General features: G+C 44.1%; 1 protein-coding gene across 1 annotated transcript in view; it reads right to left on the bottom strand.

Moving 5' to 3' along the window:
• Positions 1 to 3,992: 3,992 nt before the first annotated feature.
• Positions 3,993 to 17,225, bottom strand: part of znf827 (zinc finger protein 827) — a 74,385-nt gene continuing 61,152 nt past the window's right edge. The window contains exons 9-14 of the mRNA XM_085356887.1: positions 15,667 to 15,804; positions 14,349 to 14,520; positions 13,390 to 13,556; positions 9,561 to 9,770; positions 8,395 to 8,572; positions 3,993 to 5,208 (exon numbers count right to left, since the gene is read on the bottom strand). Of these exons, the coding sequence (XP_085213013.1) occupies positions 4,167 to 5,208; positions 8,395 to 8,572; positions 9,561 to 9,770; positions 13,390 to 13,556; positions 14,349 to 14,520; positions 15,667 to 15,804 (1,907 nt within the window). The 3' untranslated portion in view covers positions 3,993 to 4,166. The remainder of the gene's footprint in view (positions 5,209 to 8,394; positions 8,573 to 9,560; positions 9,771 to 13,389; positions 13,557 to 14,348; positions 14,521 to 15,666; positions 15,805 to 17,225) is intronic.

Genomic DNA, 17,225 nt, shown 5'->3' with positions numbered 1-17,225 from the left:
GTCAAATGAATTTGATCCATTCTGGAATAAGGCTGTAACGTGACAAATTGTGGAACAAGTGAAGCGCTCTGAATGCTTTCTGGGTGCTCCGTAGGTATGCATGTGTGAGTGAATGGGCTCTCTCATTTCTTTCGGTTATCACTGTGATAAATTGGCAACCTGTCCAGGGTGTATGCTCGGCCCATGACAGCTTGGACAGGCTCCAGCCCACCTGCAAATTTAAATAGGGTAACTGGAAAAAAATAGATGGATTATATCTGCCTGTATTAATGTCTTTTTAATTTAATTTTTATTCACAGTTTCTAAACAAATTTGAAACCAGTTTATAATTAAACTACTTTGTTGGCATGGCTCTGAACTGTAGTGTTTAACACATCTGCCTCACAAGCAAAAGGTTCCCCTTGTTTGATTTTTTTTTGAAGACACACATTCAAGTCAATTTTATTTATGTAGTGCCAAATCACAACACGTCACCTCAAGGTGTTTTATATTGTAAGCTAAGAGCTTGTAATAACAGAGAAAACAACAATGAGATGACCCTGCTACAAGCACTTGGCGACAGTGGGAAGGAAAAACTCCCTTTTAACAGGAAGAAGAGCCATCGGGGAGAGAAAACGGAAAGAGACACTGTGGAAGAGAGCCAGAGATGAATAATAACTAATGATTGAATGCAAAGTGGCGTATGAAAAACGTTGGATCACAAGCTAATCCAACTCTGGTCTTGGGTATCAAGCCCACACAAATGGGAGGACATCTAGTGTCACCAAATCAAACACGCAACATTGGTCTGCTGCGGTGACAGCCTTGGGGAAATCAGCCAAAAGTCTTGGTCATCGTCTCTGATTGGGAAAAAAGCCCCCAAAACCTACATCTGTGAAGATGTTTTGTGCGGTTAAGTGAGCGTCGAAATCCAACAATATCGCAAAGAAAAAGACAAGACAGCCGACATAATATCTGATGTAAGCTTTACTTTCAAATCCTGTTACATTTAGATCTGGCAAGTTGAACATAAAATAATGCCAAACAAAGAAAAACAAATACAAAACCAAAAAAAAAAAAAAAAAAAAAAAAAAGTACAAATGATCTATTTACCAGTTATCATCACAACCCTGTACAGCCTTGACAATGGAGTAATAAAAAAAAAAGCTTTGTACAGCACATACCAATCTTTACCAAGTGCCAAAAGTTAAGATAGTTGAGCCTTTTCTAATCATAAAATACAGCCAAACTTAAAGCTAACTGATTGCAGACAGTGCAGTGTGATGCTAACTAAATGCAACCGAGGGGGAGTTAGTTTGAAACACAATTCAGTGCTAAAGTCAAGCATTAAAAAAAAGAAAAAAAGGTCACTGTGCTGCTTACAGTTGGGCAAAATAAAGAGAATAAGTGCTTAAGAGTACTGGGTTTCAAAAGGAGAGAGCCCTGTTGCCTTTTTAAACATTACACTCAAACTAAAGGGGGGAGACAGGGAGGGGGGAGGATGTAAAGAAGTGCAGCCATTCATGATTACGCTGTATTAAAAAGGCAGACATTTTAAAAAGGTGTCAAGAGGAGACATTCTTTTTCTTTTATTATTTATCTCTGTTTTTTTTCCTCTATTGGACCCTGACAATTAGTTTGACTCATTCTCAGAAGTCTCAGGTGGTTTCCTTCCACCAAGTGGCACTAGAGTATAAAAGATAACATAGATAGTACAAGGAAAGTGTGTGTATGTGTGTCTGTGTGTGTGCTGGAGAGATGCTCCCTTTACTCCAGAGACAGCATGCCAGACGTCGACAGAACAAAAAGGAACAAACGGGAATTTAAAAAAGAAGAGGAAGAGGGGGGGAGACAATCGAGGCATCACTCCAGAGCAGGACGTGACGGATTCCATCCTAACATCACGTCCTGCCACGAGTTACAATTTGGTCTTGACGATTTACGTTCTCTGTCCAATCGATGCGTTCTTCTTTTTTGTTTTGTTTTTACCTTACATAAGTGAAGTAAAAAAACCCAAAATAAACATGCAACAATATTTCATTTTTAAAAAAAGAAAATGCACAAGTAAAAACAGACACATGGAAATAATAAGGGAAAACAACCCCTTTACAAATAAGGGATTTTGGCTTAAAGACCACTTAGGAAACACAAACGCGATCGATGACGGGTAAAGCTCTTTTTTTGTGCCGCTCCATTTTGCAAAAAAAAACAAACCAACAAAAAAAAGACTTGTTTTCGAGCATTCTCGCGGATAAATACATAGTCTCATAATCAAAAAGTGCAGCACTGTGCAAAATTGGCTATCACAATTTAGCCTGGGACCTTTAGTTCCCAGGGGGAGCTTGACCTCTACTGTCTAATTCATGCAATTTGTATTCATTTGCTTTCTCTGATTTCACAGAGGCAGACCCTTTTGCACCGCCAGAAACGTCTAAATGTGAAACTAAGGGGTGTTGATTGAGTCATTTCCAGCAACTACTGCCTACTTCACATTATGCTAACTTGGTGGATCTAAGTTTGCACTTAAAAAAGAAGGGGGGGGGGGTGTAAAATCAAAGGTTTAAGTGCTTTTGGCTTGAAGTGTAACTAAAGTAAGTGCAATTAAAACTCAAAAGGTTGACACGAGGGAAGGAGGCGGGGGGACTAAAAGCAGTACCGTGTCTGCCGGCCTAACAGAGGCCCGGCTTGGCTTCATCGTGGCACCTACAGGAGCTTTGCCTCGTCACGGGCTCTCTATGAACGCTAGTAGAAAAGATTTATTATGATGTAAAAGGCTCAGTTAAAAATAAAATAAAGGACAAAAAAATGAGAATAAAAATAAACGAGGACACAGAAAGGCCACCAAACACTAACTTTCCCCGCCTTTACCAGCACTGAAGACGTCTCTTGACTGTTCACACTTCTGTATCGCCTTTTTTTTCTCCATGTACATAAACAAAAATACATTCATTCAAGTCATTTTGGAACAGTTTTTTTTCTTCCTTTTTTTTTGTACACAAAAAAATTACAAAAGCTCCAAAAAGCACCATTGAATCGGCCTGCGGTGACGCCTGCTGCGGGCTAGCTCGCTAAACCCGAGAGCGGGTCACCTCCACAAAACAGTTATCTCATATCTCTTCTAAGTATAGGTGCGTGATACATAGTTCTGCATGTGACGCTGCTCTGACATCGATCCCGTCTCAGGAGAGACGAACGGATGTTTGTAACTTTTCTTTTTTTTTTGCAATATTTCATATTTAGATTGATTGATGACAGGTCGGATTTTCCATATTTACATCGTCACAGCTTACATATATTTTTTTCTGAGCTTAGAAATAACTACTAACTCTGAGATGGAATCGATATCAGCCAGCAGCTACGCACAATACCGTTTCACCATTATACAACAAAAAGAAAACAGAAATTTAAAAAATAATAATAATAATAAAAGTAAAAAAAAATAAAAAAAAGATGGGAAGGGGGGGGGGGCTATAAAACTATGTACAAGATTGATAAATAAGTAAGTGCGTGGTTTGAGGCGTTGCTTTTGAAAAGCATTCCGTTTCATTGGTTCTGTCCACAATTGCACCGCTAACACTTCAAGGATATCTCGAATTTCGCTTCCTAATGACGTCAAAGCTAGTTTGAAACACAGAAACAGGCATGCTATTCCGATGCATAATAGCGATAGACAAAAATGCACTAAAATTGTAGCACTTGCGAGTTTTGTTTTTCGTCTTTTTGTCTCCTCGAAACGACTAACGAAAAATTAGCTATAAAAGTGAGAGACGTTAGTTCCGTCAGGTAATGCAGCTGGGTCCAGGTCATTCAGATGCTTAAAAACAGGGGAAAAAAACAACAAACAAAAACAAAATATTAAAAAAAAACAAAAAAAAAAACAAAAAAAAAAAACAGGTAAAGAGAGTAGTAATTGATGCTGAAGTAGTAATAATTCAATTGATAGAACTGATAAGAAAAGCAGCTTTTTTATATATAAATGCATTTTAGCATGTACAGCCTTTTTCTCTTATAAATGTTATTTTTTTCTTTTTTTTCTCTGGTCCAGCTTATTCTGCTGGTCTGATTGGAAAAAAGGGTTGCTCCCGCCGCAGTGGTCAAGTGTCATTCACACCACCGTCCGAGGAGTGAGGGGAAAGAGCAGGAAGGGGAAGGAGGAGGAAGCGGGGGAGGAGGAGTGGCGGGTGAGGTCAGACAGTCTTGGCCCTCTCCATCAGTCCCAGGTAGGCCAGGAAGGAGTGTTTGTGGGAGGAGGGTGAGGGGAAAGAGCGGGAGGGGGACGCCAAGTTGGAGGAGAAGAGGAGAGGAGACGTGGCCGGCCGCCATCTGGAGTGGAGCTGGGAGTGGAATGTGAAGCGGCTGTCGTGGGTGAACAGGGTGGTGAGGGGGATGAGGTGGGCCCGGTCGCAGTTCCTGTACTGCTCCAACATGTGGCGGGAAGAAGGGAGGAAGAGGGAGGGGCTGCCGCCGTCGCCGGCAACGCTCGCTCCGCTGGGGTCTCTTGGGGTGGCGCCGCCAACGCCGTTGGCGTTAACCAAACCGTGCCGGGGGCCGGCGGGGTCCAGCTGCTGGGACTTGCCCAGCGTGAGCGACAGCGCGACGGACTGAAGCGCCTGAGATGCCGTGAGGCTCATGAGAGGGCTGTTGCTCCCGCTGCCTCCGCTGCTGCTACCACCGCCGCCGCCAAACAGGAAGTTCTCCTGGCTCTTCTGCAACGACGAGCCACCCGGTGACGTCTCCATCGGCAGCTCCTCCCCTACCGCCTCCTCGTCTTCCTCCTCTTCTTCTCCTCCCCCTAAGGCTCCGTCCACCCCCCCCGTTCCCCCGCTCTGGTGTTTCTTGAGGTGGCGGCTGAAGACGAAGGGGTGTGTGGTAGTGAAAGGGCACTCTTGGCAGCCGAAAGTCTGGCGCGGCGCGTGCTTCAGCTTCTTGTGCAGGTTGAGGTTGTCCTTGCGCTTGCAGCTATAAGAGCAGCGGTCGCAGTGGAAGGGCCGCTCGCCCGTGTGCACGCGCACGTGCTCGATGAGCTTATTGGCCGTCTTGGACAAGTAGCCACACTGCTCACACTTGTAGTGGTTGCCCAGGCGGTGCCTGCGCATGTGGGCCTCCAGCGAGGCCTGGTCGGGCCACAGTCCCTGGCAGATGCGGCAGCGGTACTCCATCTTACAGTGCGTCTTAAGGTGGCACTCCATGGCCGCTGGACGATTGGTGGAGTAGATGCAAAAAGGGCACCTGGTTAATGGAAGGAAGGACGGAGGGAGGAAGGGAAGGGGGGCAGGGAGGGAGGACACAACACACAAAAGCAAAAGACAGCTGAAAGGAACATGTATGTCCACAGCCATGTAAGACACCTTGAAACTTAATAACACGAGAATGATGAAGAGGAGGAGGACAGATAAAGGAAAATTGAGTACAATGTACAGTTCTGTGTGCACGTGGTGGTATGTGTGGAAGTTTAATGGTGAAAGAATTGAAGTGACCAGGTATGCATGTGTGAGAGGGGAGGGGAGGGAAAGGAGGAAGGTGAGGCAGTGTGGGGTAGGGGAGATGACAGGCAGGAGAAAAAGATTGGAGCAGTAGGACATGAAGGGAAATGAAGGAATGGAGTGGCACTTACATTTAAATAGCACCTTTCATCTGCTCTGGGCCCCAAAGCGCTTCACAAACCCTGCAGAACAGAATTACCTCAGAAAAACCTCGAAATGGTCAAGGCCCTCTCTCCCTCTCTACACACTCCTACATATACAGAAACACTTTACATTGCTCGAGTGCATACATGTGTGTGTGCGCACACAGGATGGGAGGGGGGAGGGAAGGGTGAAGAAAAAAAAAAGTATTGATCTGGGCTCAAAGGGGGGGTAAGAAAATGCAGGCAATCGAAAAGCAATTTTCCCCGAAGGTTCTTTAACATTTTTCTAGTTGGCTTAATTCTGCCTGCTTTTATTAGTAAATATAAAAGTGGCTTAAAGAAAGTAAGAGTCTGGCAGAAGGTCACATATGCAGATGTTAACAGTAAGGTATACGAGTCGAGCTGGAGCGAATTGAATACGCAGACATCAAAAGAGCTCTGTTCTTCCCGTTTAAAATGTCCTCTATCCAGGTCTATATTATTTGTATACTGTACCATAAAAAATTAATCTGGCTTCAGAAACGTACACCAGACAAACAGTTAAATCATTAAACAAGAAGTCCTTTACATTTAATCGCTCGCACTACAGCTAGCAGCAACGTGTCGAGGTAACGACTAAAAGACGCCGTGCAGGTCTTCGAGCTATGAAGGGGCTTCTTGTGTCATTTTTGCATTCGTATTTTCAGATGAGATAAAAGTCAGTGCAACTCTGTTAAGCAGCTTCCTGTTTTCATTCAGTGAAATGCTACCATTTCCACACATTTATAGCAATGTTGAGAACTTCACTGATGGCTGAACAGAAAAAAAAAAAAAAAAACTACAAAAAACAAAAAAATGTACAACACAGGTCTTTCGTGACAAGATGAGGCGGTATTCATAATGATATTCGATGGTTCTGCACATGCACGGGACTGGAGTTGTGTGAGAGACTCGAGAACAAAAACAAAACATGACTCGTGTTGCTTGAAATGAATCTTCACAAAACATCTGCATTTACTTTTTAAGACACATACAGAAGCTTGAATCTTGTATCCAGAGTGGCGTTAACATGGCCGAAGCTAAAGGTGTGTTTAAGTACATTGGTACATTATCAGTGTGTGTGTGTGTGTGTGTGTGTGTGGGGGGGGGTGCTGAGGTCAGCAGATGAGTTTTATGTTAGCTTGACAGGCCTGAAATGTCACAAGGACGTGTCACAGTACAACAAAGGCTCCTGTGGGACTGGAGTATGGTGATGGAGAGGGAAGCGTGAGGAGACGAGAGCTGTACACACAGTCGGTGCTAATGGCTCAGTCACACTAGAGGAAAAGTTGGTGGTTGTCCGGTGTTTGCGCTGAATTTCTTCCACATTCGGCAGCTGAGTGCGCAGAACTCTCAGCCTCTCTGTGACCACTTTTGATCGCACAGGTCTCCTAGTGGGAGGCAACCGGTTTGAAAACACTCATGGTCTGAGTGCAGCGACTCTCAGACAGATTGGTGAAGGTTTACAAATAGCTGCTGATTAGTTTATCAACAGACTGCCAACATCTTACAATCAGTCAGAGTCAGTCTGCAACCATGAGCACAACTGGTTGCAGACTGGCTGCATTCCATTATATTCCTATAAAAGCCACAGAAGTCGCAGAGCGCCTATGTCACTTTGTAGTCAAATATTTGTCCTGCGGCAACTACGTCACTATTTGTGGAGATATTTCTGAGGTTCTCGCTGGACTCTGAACGTAAGTAGTTAATATGAAATTCTGTGCATGTAGACGACAACAGATTTGCAATTTAGTTGACTGATTGCTAGATTGAAACGGATAGCCGACCGACTCCAGCCTATTGCCGTTTTATCTCCATCTTGATGTGCCAAAGTTGCTTTGAAGGCAAAACTGACCACAAGCGGTTGCAGACTTAGTCTCTAAAAATTTAACAACTTCAAATTGATTGCGCACAGTCGCAATACTTTTGGTCGCACTGCGGTCTCCGACTGCCGTTTTCTTCTAGTGTGACTGTAGCATAATAAAAACAAGGCTGCTTTATCAGAATACATTAAAAATAACGGAACCATATGCAGTGTGCATGTGTGTTTGTTCACACTGGTATTTAAAGGCTGTTCATTCTTTCCACTGCATGCATTTAGACTGAACAGACTGCGAGTGATTTAGACATTTGTGATTATGGGGTGCCTGTAACGTGCTTGATTATCTTTTAGGGGTGTGCCAACAAATTTTATATAATCAACAGCAGAGTGCACCATGTGTCTGTTATTTTGAGGAGGGAGGGAAGTAGTTTTGTGGAATGCAGGTTTCCTAAGATATTTTTTCCTTGGCATGCCTGTTAGCTGTGGGCAGAGGAACAACAGACCCTGAGGGGAAGCCCGTTTCCATCTCCTTTCCACTCTCCCTTCTGTTCACAACAGCCACTGCAGACCCACAGACCGCTGTCTAATAAGTTGGACTTGCCAAGACAGGCTGTTGAGAAAAACTGAATCAAGTATCATTTCATTTGCTGGCCGCAGATAATAACCATTAAAAGGGAGGTTAGGCGATTAAAGGCATGCGGCCCAAATAATCTTCAAATTAAAAAACGTGTTGGTTACAATCAGCTCTTATTTAAATGAATAATGCTTATATATGCTTGTGCATTTTTTAAAAATGTTGCATTTATAATAAGTTACAAGCACACCCCACGAGGTACTCTAATGAGTGTGTATATACAGTATGTGATTTTTGTGTGTAGTGAATTGAGAGGGGAAGGGAGGGGAAGGACGGGCGGAGTTAGGAACCTCTGTCTGTACTTGCTTTCCTTACTTGAGCCCTCCGGAGGGGACGGTGTGGCACTTCTTGTGCTCCAGCAGCTGCTCGGGCGTCTTGAGGAACTTGTGGCAAACGTCGCACTCAAACATTCGTGTGATGAGGTGGATCTGGAGGTGGCGCTCGTACATGCTGCGCGTCTTGCACACAAAATTGCAGAAGACGCACTCGAAACCTGGAGAGAGAGCAAGAGGAGGAGGAGAACGGTGAGTATTAAGACCGGGTTTGTTTTTTTGTAGAAAGCTGATCTGCATTTGGACGAAATCTCAGAGGTTGCCCATCTGCTAAGGGGAGAGAGAGAGTTCAGATACAGGGAGAGGTCAGGTGTAATAATGCCCTCTTAGGCTGCAGGAGTAAAATTCCTCTGCACTTCTGTTCAAGCAAAGGGGCTCACGAGAGACAGATCGTGAAAGTGGACGTCCAAGGAGATGCAGCAGCGGCTGTAATATCCTGACTGAGTCCAAAAAAGGGCTCGAGCTCTTTAAAAAACACACGACCCTGCAGTTCTTGCAACAAAATGACCCCTTACCGCTCTGTAACAAAAACCTCTTTCTGTTCTACAGTACAGACAGACTTCAGAACACGGGACATGGTTTTTGTACACAGACTCTCATTTAGAGTAAACTAACCTTCATGGATAAAATCTGCAGAGCATCCAAATAAAAGGAAAAAAAAACAAAACAATTCACAGCATCCTCGATGAGGCCACATACGAATACAATTAAGTGAATCAAGTTAGTATGTACTCATTGGCTGTGCTTGGTTGAGAATTAATGAGTGTGTTTTTGAAGGACGGAATCGGTTTGGGGGCGTTGTCCCGTCTTCTTGAGCCCGTCGCCCAGCGTGCACCTTCCTGACCAAAGCATTTAGTCTTAATAGATCTTCAAAAGACAAGGGTAATTATGGAGACGGGATCTCTTTAATACTCACTTTCTCAATCAGAGGAGTACCCTCAAACTGTTTGGCCAAGAGATTTGTTGATCAGTTTGACCCCAGCGAGGTTTCAAAAACATGTCAGTTTTGCTTGTTTGGTCACTTTAAACAACTTTTTCAGAACACCTAAACTCTGATTCTTGCTCATTTAGAAATGAATAATTCAGTTTGTGGAGATTTCAGGGGCTTTGAAAGTGTATTTGGGTGCAACAGTTCCCACAGTCCCTTGCCTTTGTCAGACTTGTCCTCGGTTCCTGATCCCGAGTGGCTTCCGGAGCTGGACTGGCTGCCGGCGGAGGAGGGCGGGGCTAACAGGCTCTTGAGTTCTTCGTTACCGTGGGTGAGGTCTCCGCCCTCCGAGCTGTTGAGCGAGTCGCTGAGGGCCGAGAGGGAGGATGAGGTGCTCTTGGTCTCGCTGAGGGGACTTCTCGAGTTCAGACCTGGACGCCGGAGGGCGGAGCACAGAGAGAAAGAAACGTTTGTTGGTAGGATCTAATAAGCAGGGGAGAGAAACTGCAGGGGCAGTGAAGAGAAAATAAAAATCTACACAATCTGTGAGCGACACATCATCGGTTTCTAGATCCCCATTGTTACGCACGCGGACACATACACAAACAGAATGAAAACAGGCAGGCTCGATGGTCCTGAGCTCTGACTGAGGCCCTGCTGCCAGTCCAATCAAGATGCAGTGTGCTTTTATTGATCCCCGTCTGTAAGTCTGCAATTCAGTAGGAAAAGAGAGGGAATAAAGAGCGGAGGGGGCGGCAGGGAGGGAGGGGCGAGGAGCTCGGGTCATGGCCAAAGGAGCTAAGATGGCGGGAGCATCTCAGGGCACAGCTCAACAAAGGGCATTCACTCAGGAGGGAGAGGAAAAGAAAAAAAAGGAGGGAGGAAAAGCCTGCACCGATCCTGAAATGGTTGACCTACCTTTTTAATAACAGCCTAGTACACACACACACACACACACACACACACACACACACACACACACAAGCATAAAATGTACAGGAATGTGCACATGCAGCGCACATGTGTCTCCCCCCGCCTGGTATCACAAGATGACGAAGCGCCTTCAATCAAATCTAAATATACCAGGGTCATTCACAGCACGGTCTCAGCAGCTTTTAAATACAGCGTGCCTCTGTCTCCTTTGCTGCAGTATTTATCATCTGCTGGCCTTCTCTTATAATATCCCAAAGGCTAATGGCAAAAGATGCAAGCGGGGAGGGAATGCCCTGAGCCACCGAGACTCGACCTTAAAACACACTTAACTGAGAAATATTTAATTTTCTTTCACAGAATAACTTTTCTGTGACTGTCCAGCAACATTTATGATAAAGAGAAATAAAGAGGCAAATTTTCACTCCTCCCTTCTTATGAAATCCCACCCACACAAGCCCCCGCCACCCCCCACTCACTGCAAACTTCACCGGAGGGGGTCGGCTCAAACACCCGGTGAGCTCTCTGCCATCTCGCGCCTGGGTGTGTCCACACATCTGACAGGCTGCTGAGCCCACCCTCTCCGACCACCTGAAGTTTTGACACTTCACCAAAAATGGGCAGGACCTTTGACAAATCATTAAAACATCCCTCACGAAAAAAGGCGGGATGCACGTTTCTACAGTTGAAGTCGCTCGTACCCCCTCCCGCCACCGTTTGTGCGTTTGCCACTGGTGTCCATCTTGTGCGAAGCTGAGATAAATGCCAAGAGACGCTGAGAGACTTAAAAGATGGCCAAAGTGGCATCGTAAACCCAGCTCGTCCCCAAAAGGACCCGAGGCCTATTGATTTCCCCCCCCTCAGGCACGATAAGGGCCAACCTTCTCAGATAAACAAGGCCGCCGTGGCCTCTGAAAGACCCCTCAGCTGTCTGGGCCGGACAATCCCACCCTCCCACCCACACATAAGGAGCAAACACACACACAAACAAGGAGCACTAGCAGAGGAGCACAACGTCAGCAATAAACTGGACAAAGCTGTTTTAGACAAAAACAGTCATATCGACCACCAGAGGTTCAGACCAGCAGCTTTAAAAGTCCAAAGAAGGTCGATTGGAGGAGACTTGTTTATGAAACCCAGCTCTGCCGCTCGTCTTTCCCTCTGTCCTCGGAAATGTGTTTTTATCAAGGGTTACATTAAGATGTTTTTGCTTAAAACAGCCCATAGTGATTTCCTTTAATTACACAAAAGCAGCCCATAAATATTTAAACAGTGGCAGAGTTTATATTGCTGTGATTATGCTTTTTATTTCTCTCAAATTTGATATCTGTTCACAAAACGCACATACACCAGCCAACTCAAATGCTTATTACCGAGCACTTTACCTTTAAGTTGTTCACATACAGACAAGGTGAGCAGAGGAGGAGCCCTACGATTGCCCTGCTCGCCCTATCTGCGCTGCTAAGGGGGGGGAGAGCTCTTTAACCTCACCCGTTGTTTAAATTTAAACTCCATGTGTTGGAGTGCAGAGCCAAAATAATAGAAAATGTGTCACTGTCCAAATACCGCACTGTATTTATATTCTGAGCTGCGACCAAGAGCCACAATGTGTAAGCTACCACCCACTCTTCCATGCGAGAGTAATTTTGAAAATAACTCCATAAATCTCTTTTTCTGCGGGAGCTGAATCGGGTACTTTTGCAGAACAGGTCTGAGGACCCGCAGAAACAACAGCGAGCGGAAAGGAGATTAAAAGACGCAGAGTGCGGTTAAGTCCCGCCCATATGGGAAAGAGTTCTCCATCGAGTTTACGTGATTCCTCATCTCCTCCTACCTGTGACCGGGAAATCATGTTAGTGTGCCGTTCTGAAACATCTATCGTTTCCTAGAACGCACTGAGAGGAGGCAGGAACGAAGAGAGGAGGCCTGATTGAGGGTGCGCAGATGTATCCTCTGTGGCACCGTTTGCACCCATGACATATTACAGAGGCGTGAGACACAGATAACACCTATACGTTTTACACCAAATTAGGTTTAGGTGTGAAAAAGAAAATATTGTATTTCTTTTAGTTCCTTTCTTTAATATCTGGAGGGGAATATTTAAATCATGCACAAAAACTTTGATTTACTGCCAATTACACCAACATTTCAGATGGAAAAAAGACATGTTTTGCGCTCGATATTCAAAAAAAGACGCAAGTGATTTAGAGCGCAACATCTGTAAATCACCCGTAAAACTAACCACAGGAGTATAGCGCCTTCCCCCCCTTTAGTAAATCTGGCCCATGGTATGAGGAGGACTCTACAACTAAGTCTTCCTCCTTATCCATTAAGTGCATCTATGAGAAGCTTGTTTCTGCTGCTGAAAAGAAATTCATCAATTCAAGTCATTTTTTGCCATTCAGAAGCCAAAAGTGTTTTTTTTTTTTTAAAATTAAATACAATTAACATCCTAAGATACAAAATAATAAGAAAATAACATGAAATGTTGAGTTATTAAGTTGAAATATAAAAGCTCTTCCTGAACGCCGGTAGTCTCATCTGACATCTGCTATCCAACAGTAGGCTGTGACAGTGTAACAGCGGGCAGGCCATGCATCTCTGCCACATGTCACACATAACCAGTCGCTTTAAAAATGAGGTTCAGATTCAAGGACGCTTTTTGCCTGGACTCCTTGCATCCTCTTGTGGGTGGGACTAGACGCGAGGAGAGCAGACGAGGAGGGAAACGGTGAAATGTGAATCATTCAAAAAGCTGCGAGTAGCGTGGCAGCAGTATGCTAACACGCAGCTAACATTAGCCTTCCAGCAGCTAATGAGACAGAGCAGGAGGCTGAAACAGTAAAGTCTAATATTTCAGCCTCGCCAGAGGGTGAGCTTTTTCTGTTTAGGAAAAACAGAAAAAAAACAAAACAAAAAGCAAATTGTGTGAATATTTCATGCTTTGCTGATGAGTTGGAGCGTATTTTTTCTTTTTGCAGAACTTTCCTAACATTTTCTTCCATAAACTGATCATCAGCTCACTCCAACAATACACATACAAACAATCAAACAAAAATAAAAATCAAAGACTCTCTCATCAGTGCTGTCACCACCAAAAGTCAGGCCAGCTATCTGTACCTGTGTGCCCAGTGCTGATGTGGTTCCTCATGTCGGTCTCCTCCATGCACACATAGTCACAGACGCTGCAGCAGAGCGAGAACATCCACTGCTCCTTGTCCACATGGAGCGACATGTGGCTGACAAACTGGGCATTCAGCTCCGTCTGGAAACCACACACATGGCAGCTGGACAGAGAACAGAGAGGAAGAAGGAGGAAGAGGGTGAGAATGAGAGGAGGCCGACGGGCCGTTTCAGTGTTAGATTTTCCCTGCAAGAACTGCCAAATGGTATGTTGTAGCTACATTCCTCTCAACGTGATAAAGACTGCTGAAGATAACATACAATTCAGAAATAGTGCAACTGACCTATTTTAAAAGACATTGGACACATTAAAGTGTCCAGTTACATCTTGGAAATTCATCCAGTTAGATTTTTTTGCAGACATTTACAGAAAGAAGAGATGATTAGCTAAGCTCTGTTTGTTCAACCAAGCTGCTCACAAATCAAAATCCAAATGTTGACTTTCTCAAGCTTGTTAGAATTTCAAACTCTGTTTTGTTTTTTTATACTGTATTTCCATGTATCGCTAACATATTTCTGCAACACTCATTTCTCAGCTTCCCAGCAAAACATAAGGAAATGTGGGACTTTTGCACAACTGTTCACTGGGTCTTGGTTCATGTGAAAAGCACAGACACAAGAGCAGATCTACTTCATCTCCTCATCTGAACCTTTAGCAAGAAGGCGAACGAGCATGTTTCAGATAAAATGAAAACAAACCTTTAACATGTAGCAGTGGCAGAGAGAGGGTGTAATTGTGCATCAGAGAAATAAATAAATATATATATATATATATATATATATATATATATATATATATATATATATTTTTTTTTTTTTTTTGAAAAGCCTAAATCCACTATGTGGTACTGGCTTGAGATGTCCTCAGCAGGTGTGGTGGTAACACGTGGTCCTACCTGTAGTAGTACGGGCAGTTCTTGCGCTCGGTGGAGTCAGCTGTAACAGCGCTGACAATCTGCTCAGCATCTGTGTTGACCAGCTTGACAGAGTGGATGGTCAGGTGCTGATTGAGGTTAGCCCTGCACTTGGCTGCATAAGGACACAGGTGACACTTGTACTTCCTCTCTTCTGCAAGGAAAGACACACACACAGACACACACGACCCTGGGTTACTGTAAACATCACCTCAGATGATATTTCATTAAGTTGCGCTCAGCCTCCGAGCTTTTAAAGCAAGCCTAAACCTAATTACTTAACGCTTAACCCTGCCTCACCTTCGCCCGACCCCAACTGTAAACCTGATCCCCAGATTTCTGGGAAAAACATGTAGATACCACAAGATGTTTTAAAAAAACAAAACAAACAAACAAACAAAAAAAAAAAACAACAGGCACACATGAACATCATCTCCCAATAATTTGCGAGCGCTATGAAATCCACGCAAAAACACACTTCTCTTTATCTGAAAACAAATTAACATAACAGCACATCCAGCTCAAACACGCACATGCTTACACAAAGACACGCGCGCGCACACACATACGCCATTTGCCCCAAGGACACGAAGCCAGGCAACCTTTATGTCGCCGGGGAAACCAAAAAGACCATCACACTGACATATGCCCCTGCTTCTGCTCTCCGTGGTGTGGCCAAGCTGTTCACAGCCAACACTCTCAGATGGTGAGCGTGCATGTCGTGCAGTGTGTGCACGCTAAATGTGAGAGCATGTCCAATTGTGTGGGGGCATTTTGTACACTAGTCTCCATTTGTGCACTTTGTGTGTGTATAGTTATTCGTTACTAATCCTGAACAGACAAAAACTTTACAAACGGGAGAATCATTTTATTTATTTATTAATTCATTTTTAACCAATAAGGAATGAGGAGAGTGGAGAGTTGTGGAAGACGGCGATGGGGTAGAATGAATCGATGGGGTGCAAAGGCAGGCCGAGTCTGAAAAACACAGGGTAATCAGGACACAAGGGAGTGAGGCAGACTCCCAGAGAGAAAGTGAAAGAGCTAACCAATCGTAGCAGGATCAGAATTACTGGGGTGTGGGTGTGTGTGTGTATACTCCGTGGCATCCTTCTAGCTGGGTAATTAGACGGGCAGTTTTCCCAGTGAGACTAATCATGGTAGTAATCTCTTTAAAGGAAGGGTAATCTAGTCTAGTCAACCTTATTTATTTACTGTGGGCAGCATCAACAACACAGGTGAATACCTAATGCCTGCACTTGAACGGAGAAGACGTCACAGCATGCTGGCGGTGACTTACCTGTGTGCAGGGAGAGGTGTCTAGAAAGGGTCTGCTGTCGACCAAACACCTTGCCACAAATGGGACAGGGGAAGAGCTGTTCGTTTAATCTCCACTGGGCGATCCCATTTCCCAGCTCTCCGTCATCCTTTTCCGAGTCTAGAACACACACGTGCACACACACGGAGAAAACCGTTCCCATCATTTGCTGCCAGCTACAGAAACGACTGCAGACTGCTGTAACTCAGCCAAAGTTACTTACGCTCTACATGCACTGCTGTGCTAAGTGAGCTTCTACTAACCACAGTGTTCTCTGGATTATTGGGTAACCTTTGCTTTCCTCGTCTGTTTTAAGCATTTTCTTTTTATTCAATAATCTATTGTCAGGTGGGATATGAGGCTTCAACATTAGCCCGCTACGATGCCCCAGTTACTTCCCTCCTCAGACCAGTAACGCAGCTTTATCGAGGCGCACTCGTCCGTTCATATTTTCGTTGAGAAATATTTTCACATTTGAAGAAATCTGCTTCTTTGCTTTCTTTGAGGACAGGATCTAATAATTATTGACCTAGCAGCCAGGCCGTTTTTTTTTTTTCACAGGACAGGCAGAAAGTAATAACAGCAGCCCAGCAGGATAAACAGCAGCAGTAAAAGGACATCTTGCGTGTACACTGTAATTTTCATACTTATTAGTGAATTTAAATATGTAAGGTTTATTTTTGAACTGTGGACAGAACAATGCCAGCCATTTTTTGCCCTCCTGCATCCAGCTGACATAATCTAAGCCGTCCTGAAATTTACCCTGATGAGCCAAAACATTATTCTCACTCCACAGTGAAACAAACAATGTTGGATATTTCATAACAGCAGCATGTGTCATGGTCAGAGATATATTAAACCTTTAGGGAAAGGCTGGTTCTGCAGGTCAATTTACTGAATGCAGGAAACATGATCTGGTGCACTGAATTATCCTTATAATTGCATATTTGAAAGTGAATATCCAGACTGCGGTACAGGAAGCTTTTTGAATGCAGTTTGTAGTAACAACTACATCTGAGCAAAATTCTTGGCCCATATATTCTCTGGGTACAGCAGCAGCTCCAAAACATGGCCCATGTCCCTAAGAGTCATCAGATAAGAGTCAAAGTTTCTCAGCTTTAACAGTGACCAAGTGACCATGGCACGACAACTGGGTTTAAAAAAAAAAAAAATCTCTTGACAGCTTAAAGTATAATGTTGACAGGCTTTTAATAAAATTTAATTCAATGCAATTTGATTTATATAGCTCCAAATAACAAAAACAGTTGCCTCAAGGTGCTTTAAAGGGGACACGCTTGAACAAGACTCAGCCGAGTCCAACAATGCGCGCTCTAACTCAAACGTCTTACACTGGCTCCCTGTTAAATCCAGAATTTAATTTAAAATCCTTCTCCTCACATATAAAGTCTTGAAAAATCAGGCGCTGTCATATCTTAAAGACTTATCCTAACAGAGCTCTTTGCTCTCAGACCTTCAGCTTGGTTGTAATTCAAAGAGTTTTTGAAAGTAAAATGGGAGGCAGAGCCTTCAGCTATCAGGCC

This window comes from Diplotaxodon limnothrissa, linkage group LG6 (assembly GCF_057381915.1).
Source record: "Diplotaxodon limnothrissa isolate DT_005_m linkage group LG6, D_limnothrissa_male_GT1.1, whole genome shotgun sequence".
NCBI lineage: Eukaryota > Metazoa > Chordata > Actinopteri > Cichliformes > Cichlidae > Diplotaxodon > Diplotaxodon limnothrissa.
Note: the sequence above shows the minus strand (reverse complement) of the source record. Positions and strands in the feature narration are given on the sequence as shown.